The sequence below is a fragment of the Symphodus melops genome (genome assembly GCF_947650265.1).
Source record: "Symphodus melops genome assembly, chromosome: 1".
Classification (NCBI taxonomy): Eukaryota; Metazoa; Chordata; class Actinopteri; order Labriformes; family Labridae; genus Symphodus; species Symphodus melops.
The window spans coordinates 6,570,051-6,582,007 of NC_136691.1; the positions used below are offsets into that span (position 1 = coordinate 6,570,051).

At 44.9% G+C, this 11,957-nt stretch overlaps 1 protein-coding gene across 1 annotated transcript in view; it reads right to left on the minus strand.

The window, feature by feature from the left end:
• Positions 1-11,957, minus strand: part of extl3 (exostosin-like glycosyltransferase 3) — a 29,132-nt gene that overhangs the window by 5,965 nt on the left and 11,210 nt on the right. Inside the window, exons 2-3 of the mRNA XM_079338495.1 lie at positions 1,549-4,162; positions 289-416 (exon numbers count right to left, since the gene is read on the minus strand). Of these exons, the coding sequence (XP_079194621.1) occupies positions 289-416; positions 1,549-3,687 (2,267 nt within the window). The 5' untranslated portion in view covers positions 3,688-4,162. The remainder of the gene's footprint in view (positions 1-288; positions 417-1,548; positions 4,163-11,957) is intronic.

Consider the following 11,957-nt stretch of genomic DNA (forward strand, 5'->3'; position numbering starts at 1 on the left):
GACTCCCCCTGTGGGTCGTGAGATGCCTTCCAAAAACCAAACAAAACTGAGAGTTAGTGTGAAAGAGTCTTTCAGTGAGATTTGTGCTGAACAGTTGACGTGTCTGTTGTGCTCTTAGTAAATAAAAATGCACACAGAGACAATGAAACGACAGCCTTATTGTTAGGCTGTTTATTCTTCTAACATCAGTGTTTATTAGTGTGCCAAAGTAATGACATTTGTGCCCTTTATCAGAGCCCAAATATTTGCTGACAAAGTGGTGTTGTGCGTCTCGGGACTTTCACACACCTGAACCCAAACATGATCTCATCGTGACGAAGATGAGCGTCATCATCGATGGAAAGGATGGCCTCAGTCTCCACGGCGTCCCACGGAAGGAAGCGATTGTTTAAACTGTTCTTTTCTGTTCGGACAACCTGCAGGTGACAGACGAGACTTTCTGTGAGTATTGACAAGTTTAAATATAAACGTAACAACGTACAAAAAAAAAAAAAAAAAAACATTCAGGAGGTAAGTATGGACGTGATCCTTCCCAGGAATCTTTATCTCTTCTATCCGACATACATTAACCTGTTCTTGTTCCTGACCACTAGGGGGCATCAGAATCAGGCTGTAGAATATTCACATCGTACAACATTAAGATTATTTATGATTGATTGCTATTATTATTTACTGTGATTATTGCACTTCAGGACAAGCAAAGTAACGTCGGGAGTCTTCTCCAGTGTGTCTGGCCACATGACATTTCAAAGTCAAATGTTTTTATTATATTCTTGCCCTCTTTTATGCCCATCTCCAGCCCACTTTCCTCACTATATTTGTATCTGCCTGATTTGATCTGTACTGGCTCGGTTGTAAATACCTTGGCACCATCGTAGATACGGTTCTGTGTTTCCATAAAATAAATGATGAGGATTATGACTCTATCTTTATTCACTCTGTTTTGATCTCAAACAACTACTATTGGAAATATGAGTTTACAGAAGCCCGCTTTGTTCTCCAGCCATAAGGAGCTTAAAGATGTTCAACAAAAATGTTTAAGCATCAACATATACCTGTGCTTGTGATCGTTAGTATGAGGTACTGTCATGTTTTTTTTTTACGGTTAAGGATGTCATAATCACATACACTTATCCACTATAGCTACTGGCAGCACGAAAGAATTTCCCAGCAGAGACAAAAACAAAGAAATTATTCAGTCCCTCCTCCCAACTCACCACTTGTACTGTCTCCGTCACCAACTAATGGCGTGAATAAAAACCACATGAATATTTTTTCATTTCCCAGACTCAATTCAAAAGCACAAACTTTATTATTCATGCCTTGTCAGACTCCCTCACATCGTTTTTAAAGTGGAGCTGCTGGGGTCATTTCTATGGGCTCCTGGAGAGTTACAAAGGCACTTGTCCAGACAACACACTGATAAAGTAAACTTGAATAAACTTTGCACCATATCTGGGACTTACTTAAAAGTTACACGTTTCTCTTCAGAGAGGCATAATGACAAGGAGTTGTATACATTTTAAAGAACTATTGTTATGAACTCACCACAATGGGAAGGCCGATGTCTGGCCACAGTAGATCATCTGAAGGAGGCTTGGGCGAGTTCCACACCACCACCACCTTGTTGAGATACGGCAGTCCATTCAACCTCTCCAGAGAGTTCATCAGCACCTCCTCCCTCTCATACGTCAACATGACCACGGTGAATTGTTCTCGGGGCACGTTCCCTCCCAGAGCAGCCTGGAATTCTTTCCCCGAGCCTCCTGTACCCCCACCGATGGGCCTGAAACCGGTACCAGAGCCGAGGAATTTGGCTTCAGATGGCAACACAGGGTCAAGGGGAGTGTGAGGAAACAAATGGAAAGGCCCAGGAGCCCGGTTCCACGCCCTATAGGTGTCTGCAGCCGTGTATGTGAAGTTGCGGAGGAAGCGTGGAGAGGCGTAGGGGGGCTCTGTCTCGACAGGACCCAAATCCAGATCACCATTGTCAGCCAGGTTGGCGTCAGTCCCTGCTAGCTTCCCAGCCTTATGAGGAATCTCTTGGGCAGGTTCTTCTTTTATGGGTGCAGCAGGAACCTGGATGTTGGTTCTGATGCTTGCCAAGAGGGTGTTGAGAACATTTTCAGAGGTGGAGAAGTAGGTCTCCCACAAAAAGCGGCCCTGCCGCCTCATCGCTAACATGTCATTATCTGATAGGCTGCGCAGCAGAAAGTGTAGCTCTGTCACACGAGGCTTGGGGACTATAATAGCAGATTCACTCCAGCGAATAAACTGGTGATAAGGTAGCCTAGAGTGGTCTCCCAACACGACTGGGATAGTCCCTACCTCTAGGGCCTCAAAAAGCCTCATCCCACAGCCTGCTGATGCCACCACCTGTCCATCGCCCGGAGCGATAACCAGGGCAAAAGTTGAAACCTTTAGCACCTCCAGCCTGTCCTCCCTCTCTCCACAAAGAGCCCACTCAGTTGGCAAACTCGACCGTGGGTTCTTGCAGGTGAACTCCACCAGCACCTGATCCAAGTGGCTGTCCTGCACTGCTTTCAAGGTGCCGATGATGCGATCGTCATAGTCGGCTGGTGGGTCTCCTTCCATTTCCTCCTCAAAAGACTGAGGGGGCGTCTCCTGTAAGCTGCTCCTCAAAGATTCCACTCTCTCCCCTTGGAAGGTGAACAGGTACTTCCTCTTTACAGGGACTTGAGGTGGCACCTCTAAGAAGTTTGGTTCTGAGAGAGCATGAACCAGCGGGGAGACCACCAAGTCAAAGCCCTCGCGGTACTGCTGCTCCAGGAAGGTGGACTGAGCTACCGCCGCCCGTCCTGTGCTCACATTATACAGGAAGTTCTGAGTCATGGACTTTCGAGAAAGATGCACCAGAACATGATTGTGTCCGTCAGATCTCCAGTAAGGAAGAGCTTTGAGTTGTTTTTCGAGCTCTGAGGGAGGTGGCAGCGGAGAAGGGGATGTCTCTTGTAGCTCCCCTACCAGCACCAGATACAGACAGGCGATGCCGGGGTTATCGGTCACATAAATGTTGCTTTTAACTGATGCTGCAAAAGCCTGCTTCACCAGGGGGTCAATATAGTCCGCCCATGGGTAGGAGCTTGTGTCGTAGACATACACAGGAAACCCTGACGTAAGAGGGCATCGTGCGTAGTCGAAGCAGGAGCGTAGGCGGCAGGAGCGTGCAGACTTCGGCGGTGGGAGTCCTGGGTCCTCCTTGTCTGGCAGCAACCTGACCGGTAACGACAGCTTCGGCTGATTCTGGGCCATGAGTTCTTTATAGGAGTGCTCCGTCTGGCTAATAACATTCTTCAGTTGCAGCAGATCCTGCTTGGCGCTGTCGATGCTGCGCTTGCAAGCTTCGATGCGCAGGTTAAGTCGGGCGATCTCCCCGTTGAGCTCCTGCCTCTTCGCTTCCAGCTGCAGCAGCTCCTCGCTGACAGATTCGCGAATGCGGCACAGATCCTGCACATGTTTGGCCTCGCACAGTTCGCCGCCAGGCCGCGGCCCAAAGATGCGCTTGTCGGGACCGCCGGCCTCGTCTATGGTAGTGAGGTAGTAATGGGCAATGAGCGGGAAGAAGACCAGAATGAAGAAGAGCATGAAACTGAGCCACGTGAGACGCACACGCCTCAACACCCACGGCTGGCCGCCGGCACCAACCCCTCCACCGTTGCGCTGCATTGTTGACTCTCTCAGTCGGCCCCTCGTCCCACCAGGGAACCGTTGCTACAGGGATCAGCAGCAGCCATGGTACGACCTTGTCAGCAAGGCAGCGGGGTGGATCCTAAATCATCAAAGCTGGGCTGTAGCTTCGTCCTTCTGTAAATGTCACCTGAGGCTGTTTGTCCTCCTCTAAAGTGTCCTCTGGATATTAACTAGAGGTTCCGCCTCATCTGAATCTAATATGTACTCTGTGGGATTAAAGCCCACATGATCCAATGCCATTTCTGTTGTTTGATCCACCCTTTTTAAATTTATGTCAGAAAAGGTTCCCGCATCTGTAGAGGGGTTTCCCTCGATGGGTGATCCAGGGAGTGCATGACTGCTCACAGGTCAGTGAGATTGGTGGGTGGGCCCATTGCTCTTATCTGAGGTTCTGTCATTTTTGTGTCCCTTGTCAGGACTCTCTGAAATCCTTCCTTCCCAACACAGGAACCTGGAAAGAAAATGTTTGACAATGATTAAATTAGCATAATACATGTGACCACAGTTTATCTGTAACAAAGACTGAGCTACATTAAATTGACTTTTTGAGGTAAAGCCCAAAAATAGTTGTAGTCCTTCTTACGAGATCAACCAACCAATCTTAAGGAACTCATTAGATATGACCTAGATGCTGGTCCCTCTTTCCCTCTGCATTCATATAAACAGAGTTATTAGCAAATACAGAGACACAGGAGGTGAAAAGCTGAAGGGTGATCAGATTCAGTCCACAGTAAATAAAGAAAGGCTCTCCATTCCCCATGTAAAAGAGTCTTCATAAAGCGAGGCTCGGCAGCACATCCTGCATTTCACTGCGTTGTGTGCATCACTGAAGGGTCAGGAAAATGCAGCAGAATACCACTGGGGGGGGGGGGGGGGGGGGTGTATCTGTTTCTTCCAATTTCATCTGTTTTCCAAGTCACACTGGGAGAACAGAGAACAGGGGGCAGTGCCATCATTAGTAAACTACAAACTGTTGCAAGCTAACACCTCCAGCAAATCTCATTAGAGGCCTCGTACTGCCACCCAGACCTCATCACTGACTCAAATTACTGAGCACCTTTGATAAGAGTCCGTCACACACAGAGAGGGATGTGGAATCATCCTCACCGGCTCAGGCGTTTAACAGATAAAGCCAGCCTCACCTTCTGATGCAGAGTGGTGTCCTTTTGGCAGTTTAAAGACAAAGTTTTAGGGATATAGGGGTGTATGCTTTATCCCCAAAATAGAACCTTAAATAGGTGTTATAGTCGTCAGACTCATTGGTTAAGCCGCTGTATTAAAAAGCTAAATGTAATTTGAATGAGAAAATCCTGAGTCTGGTACAGAACTAACCAAGCACACATTTGTCTCCAGCTTACTGTCATCCTGTAAATGTTTTATTTAAATTCTAAAAGTTAAAGCCCTCTGGTGTTGCGTGTTCAATGTGCAGATGTTGTGAAAAGACAGCTTGAGGCTGTAAGCCCCAACACAACCGGAAGTAATATTAGCGCCGCTTTAACAGGCGTGAAGGTCCCAAAACGATTCTTACATCATCAGCACAATCTAAATATCAGCACGGATCACTCCTTTCCACGAGCGGCAGACAGTCTGCTCTTGGAGTTCAAGCCCGCTATCACACCACAGCACAAGCGCTGCGGATGTCAGACTGATAGGCCAAGTGCCAGACAGTCCTTATCTAACAAACTGAGCCCACAACAGTGAAGGGGGGGGGAGGGGGTGGTGCAGTGTAGTTCAGGGTGACACAGTTGCAGAGACCGGAGGCGAGGAGGAACGAGGTGGTGTTTACCTTCCAACAGCTCCTCTTGATAAGGAAACTTTTTCCCTGTGCTACTAAATCATCTGTGGTTGTAACACTTTGATTACAGCCTGGTTACATCACACAGATACCATCTTAGAAAACTAATGTAGAACAGTCCAAGTAATCACTTCTCCGTGCTGCTTCCATGTGACTGCCATGTCTGATGTTCAGACTACTAATCCCAGCAATACTGAAAAACTGCATCCTATACTAAAGCTGTCGCATGTGTGTGTGAGTGTGTGTGTGCATCTGTCAAAGAGAGGAATGAGGAACTCCGCTAGCCAATCACATGATGGGCATGTGATTTCATCTGGCCTAAAATGACTGACATCATGCTGCTACTTGTCTCCTTGTAGCCGCACGTCTGCGTGAACACTGAACCTCACATAGAGAGGGTTCCACGGGCTGCAGGATGTCGGACCTCTAAAAGTTTGTTCAGGTTAAAGTTTACAGAAGGAATGTGGCTGGGGATTATTATTTTGATCAGACATTACTTTAATAAATGTTTGTTCAAGGAACGTACGGGTTGTTAGAAATGAATTATTGGATTTGTTACAGCGCAGAAAAGTTCAGTTATTCTGGGTTTTGTTCGACTAATGTGGAAAAACACGAAGGATTACTTTACAGAAACATCTTCACGGCTGAGAAAAGGGAATATCAGAGTGAGTCGCACATCTGCTGAAATAAAAAACTAAACACTGACATAAATAGTTGAAATCTCGTAGTCTTTAATCCTATGAAAAAATCACAACTACTTTTGGAAATACTACAAATAGTACAGTTTAAGAGGAAAGATGGAACCTTTATAGCTTTCTTGTTCTTTAAAGGCCTAAAATATAATATTTATGAAAAACTGTTTGATGATGTCAGAGGGTATAGAGGGGTTTCTTCTAGACAAATGTAACATGTTTGTTCATCTAAATCTATATAATTAAATTATTATTTTTTTTATCCTTTTTTTTCCAACTTACACTTTACCACATTGATTCTTGTCATCTCATGTTGTCGTAAAAAGCTGATGTAAATACTTGGCCGTGTCATCTCTTTAGAAGAAAACACAAACTGACACGAGTGGACGACGCGTGTAAAATAAAAATGTTTTTCCATGTTGTGAAGTGACAAAGTCACATCTTAGTACAGTATGGAAGTGGAGCACTGTAAAGCCTTAGGGTGGAGTAGTGTTATCTGACAGTTTGAGGAAGTCACCTGGATACTTCTGCGTTAACTAAAACAACTAAATCCGGTCTTCTATAAGAAGCTCAGTTAAATACTTCAAATAGCAGTTACAGAGCATCAGCATGCATTAGCTGCTGAGGCAAGAGTCAGATCATCATCTGCTTCAAAAGAGCAGCCACAGTCAAATAAAAAGAGAAATGAAGGTGAATATTAAATAAGCTCTAATACTACTACTAAAGGTTTCTGGTGTACAGTCCGCAGACAGCTGACCCTTTGACCCCCCCTGCTGTTCAGCCGCGTACCTGAGAGGCAACTATCACGATGCTCTGATTAATTGCTGCATGACTGCCAATGTCACAGGGGTAATGGCAGACAGATGTTGGCATACGCTGCAGCTAAGCCTAATCTGGAGCCGAAAAAAAAATAACATGGCGGTTTAAAAGCTTTGCCTGTGGCTGCTTGTTGCAAACGGAGCAACACACACACACACACACACACACACACACACACACACACACACACACACACACACACACACACACACACACACACACACACACACACACACACACACACACACACACACACACACACACACACACACACACACACACACACACACACACACACACACACACACACACACACACACACACACACACACACACACACACACACACACACACACACACACACACACACACACAGCAACTCAATCTCAATCTCTGCAGCGTTCCAATCTGCAGAGGGCTTCCTTCTCTTCCTTCGCCACATCGGGTTTAATCCGACTGCTTTCCGCATCGATCAGTCTGGACTTATTTTACGGGGATCAATGATAATGCCATCGTTACCCACCGCTGAGCTGCCTGCGAGGAGGTTCGGTGTCGAGTTCCTAAATAGCTGCTTTTGAAGCCATTATCAGTTGTAAGCTTTCGGCATACAAGGCAGCGCAGGTTTCAGAGTGTGCTATAAAAATACTTGCACTTACAGCGACGTGACCTCGAAGATCACAACCTGAACATGCAACATTGTTTCAAGACACTTGTTCATAAAGTGCAGCGGGGGCCCGTCTGATAACCTGCTGTGCTCTCATTTAGCTCATCTCAAAGTCTGACACTCCAACGTCCTCGGTCAATTCGTCATCTCTTCACGTGCTGCTATTCTAAACTCAGACACGTGATTGTCATCAATAAGAACTTGTCGCTCATTGCCATAAATTGTTTATACAAATAGCCTTTCAATTCTGAATTTGTCACCAAAATAATAATTGGGGGGGGGGGGGGGGGCGCGTCTGTAGACGGAGAATTCCTCTTTATCTTTTAGTATTATTTTCAAACTTTGGTTTTTAACAGCATGAAAGTATTCAATGCTGAGAGGGCAACACGATTGATCGCTACAAAGAGCAAGTTAAAAGATTTTAAAATACATGTGATAGATAAACTCCTCCTTCCTACATAATATCCAATCTGTTTTTATTTTTATCTGGACGTCATGGAGCCTCTTCTCAGAGGACAAAAACTGCATCACATTCAAATGCACTGTTCTGTAGTCTTCTCATGGGGAGGAGAAGCCAAAGCACAGGCTGATGACCCAGATAGAAAAAAAAAACAACAACCTTTTGCTCCACATGGTGAGCACTAAGCAAGCAAAGACTTAGTCAGCAAAACGGTGGCCAAGCCTATGAATAACGCAGACTGTGGAAGTGTAGCCGTCTGCTAATTCGCTTCAGAGGAATAAAAAGGTGACGAGACGCATTTAACACAAGCATGAAGCTCGGTCGAGACCAACTTCTGAGCCCGTGCCCGAGCCACAGGAGCGTGACGAGAATGTAGCGTTTGCAGAGACGCATTATGTTGTGATTGGTACCGTGCAGGTCTGGGCAAAACATCTTCATTATGAGAGCGAAGCATGACAGCAGCAGGTGCAGCCGGGGCTCAGAGTTTGGATGAAGAAATGAGAACAGTGCTTCCAAGTTCGCAGACATATAAAAGGCGAGCGCTTGTATAAATGTTTGAACAGTCTCTCGGCACACTGGCTGAGCTTTCTGAGACGGTCCTGAAATTCCTCTCTGAACGAACGGGAAGACGGACCTGACATTGAAATTTTAAAGATTTCAACTCGACCACAATCAAATCATCTGGAGCTTTAGTTGCCGGCATATTTTTGTCCAAACAGGTGAACTTTGGGGGATTTTTGGTGGGTTTTTTTCTGCTCCTCTCTGAGGCATCCCGGGGAGCTTTTTGACAGACAGTGAAGCGAATTGACGGATCCCAGAGGCCGACGGGGAGATCACACAGCTTGTATTTTTAATAAGGCCCAGGATGGCAAGGCTCCTCTGCAAAGACTGAAATATTAACCAGATGGATCTTTGATTTTTTTCTTTTAATGTCTAAAGCAAACATCTAATCAGAAGACTGACATAGAGTTCCCACAACACTTCAAACACTCCCTTCTGCTGATTTACCCATGTCTCACTGCTAATTCTATCTGAAAATAAATTATTTGAAAAATCACATCAATTTTATCTGTGATTTGTGTGACAGTTCGCGTCATAATTAATGCGGCTGGGTGTCTGATCCCAAGTGAAAACACAGGATCTTGAGTCTGTACTTGTCCATAATGAATCCTGTGATTCATCATGGACAACATAAATAATGTTTGAGAAAGGAGCCAACATCACCTGGTTTCATTTACAGCTATTTAAGCCCTTAAGAAGACGCGTCATGTTCACCTGAAGGGGGTCTTATACGAACCGTCAGATCAAAGACGTTTATCCTGAGAGAAACGTAAATGTCTAAACTACAAAAAAAATTATTCAAAAACATCCAATTCTTCAAGCCCAACTTCGCTCTTCAACTGCCTAATCTTTCATGGATAGCTTCAAGTGTTGGGAGGCAGAAATCCTCGTCAAATGTGAGACATATACGCAGCAGCTTGGGCAAGAAAGAAGTGTCTTTTTGTGCACCAATCGCTCTGAGACAAAAAGAAAGAACCTCATGGAGGACAGGACAAGTCATGTTGGATCCATCCTCTGAAGACAATTCATGGCAAATTTCCCAACAGTGATTAAAATGCGTCTGGACCGACCGACCGCCCAAACAACCACTCAACTCGGCCTGGAAGCATGCTGATCCATTCATGCAACAGTTGTAACAATAGTTTTCCCCAGCTTACAGTAAATCAAAGCTGAACCTGCCAGGAATTAAACTGTTCAAGGACAAAAGGAGGACTCAATGTGCAGGGCTGCTTCTGAGAATTTCCTCTGCTGCAGAAGGAAGGTTATGTATTGTAGTTCAGTTTTACGAGGACAACTTCCCCTGAATGTAGAAAAATCCAACAACACCGAACTTGTTGGTTCTTCTGTCCCCATGAATAAATGTTGAAAAGGTGCAAGGGACACTTTAAGTGGGAACTTTGTTTTCACGTTTCTTACTTGGTAAAGGTTATGATTCAGCATTCATTTAGCCAGAAAATTATCCAAGAGTCTGTTAAAGTTGTTTTTTCCTGAGGAAATCAAAACACTTTGGCTTCTCTTCAGAAAAGCGTGTTCAATTTAAACTGAATAATTTGAGGTTTGGGCTGAGGTTTTTTTTTTTTCTTCCTGTTTTGCAAAAATCAAAACACTTCCCCAGTCTGGCTTCTATACTGTTCACGGAGGCTTTGCACAGCTGGAGACAAACGCTGACAGACGGGGGGGGGGGGGATGTGACGTAAAAAAACCAGCAATGCTATCGTGACAATATTTCTCTTTATATACAACCTATGTGAAGACCAACAGAACAACAAAATAAAAACAAAACATACTGCAGCGTTTAATACCGTGCACGGAATCACAGTGGTCACATGCAGACACTTGATGCAGCATGCAGCAGTAATTGTGGGGGGGGGGGACATACTGTACACAATCTGGAGAAGAAGAACAATTTAAAAAAAAACCCCCCAAAAAAAACGAACAAGTTCGTCGTAGCCTTGAGCTGTACTTCTAGAAAACAAAGACACTAGTGAAACAGATTCACTCAAGTGCTGCTAATGCAATCACACACAATTATAGCTTCCTGGAGGTGATAGTGCTGCACTTTAGAAACTCATCATGCCCTGTGGGACTCCACCTCACCCTGATGCTTTTTTCCCCCACTCCTCCCTTAAGGGTCTCCGGCTCATTTTGCTTGCAGTAAACCCTTCGCATTATTAATTGTAAATTCATGGAGAGGATCGAGGTGAAACATTCCCTGTGGAGGTGGTGGGGGAAACAAAAAAAAAAAAAAGGAGAGAGATGGAGGCAGCTGCAGGGGAAGTTGGAGCCACAGGGCTGTGTGAGTGGAGCAGCTGCTGTAGCCATGGTTCACAGCTCATCTGCAGACGGCTGACTGAGCCTTCTCAAGGACCTTCTTTTTTTTTTTTTTTTTTTTCCACAGCTGAAATACAGGGGGGAAAAAAAGTGTGGAGCGCTGGAGTGGTGCTCAGAGAGGTAATGAAAGCTCAGGAAATGACAGACTCTTTACATTACAAGCGTCACATTTCCTTCTTCTTGGACACTTTATTAGGCAAAATTACTGATGTTATCGGATTGAGTACGGAACAAATCAGCTTATTGACTGACACAAATTAATACTAACAAAAAAAAAGTTCATCACAAGCAACAGAGAGCGTTTACTCTTCTCTTTTATTGCCAGACAAAGTTGGGTTTTACACGTTTTATTAACTATTCATTAATGGATGACACTTTGTTAACACATGGTTTTAAGAATTTATTTATCGAGTCCAGGAGTAAGGTCGGGGTTAGAAACAAACGTGTTTACAGCCTGGTTAGGAGAAAGACATGGTTCTGATAATCTCATGTCTTGAATGGCACACACTGTACGGACGGTGAACTTTCTGATTCCTTGTTTAGATTTCGATCAATGATAAGGGGTTTTTTTTTCACAATGAGGCGCTTAGCTGACCTGACTGACACGCGTCGCTGTTGGTCAGGAAGCGTCAGACCTCCGCTCCAGCTATTAACCTCTCGTTAGGTTGAACGGCCTTAAAACCCCCCCCCCCCCTGCACTAACAGATGGGTGACATCACTCAGTCTTCGTCCATTAATATTTACAGACTCCTGTCTGAACTCGGCAGGTCATATTCGGGATATTTAACCACGAGCCAGTGGGCGGGAAGTGATGACGTAGCTCGTGCAAGAGAGGTTGTACGTTCTTCTTCAAAAAATAAACTCATCGTGTTTGTTTTTACACATTCAGTCAAGTAAACCTGACTGTGCTGTTTTTTCTCATAT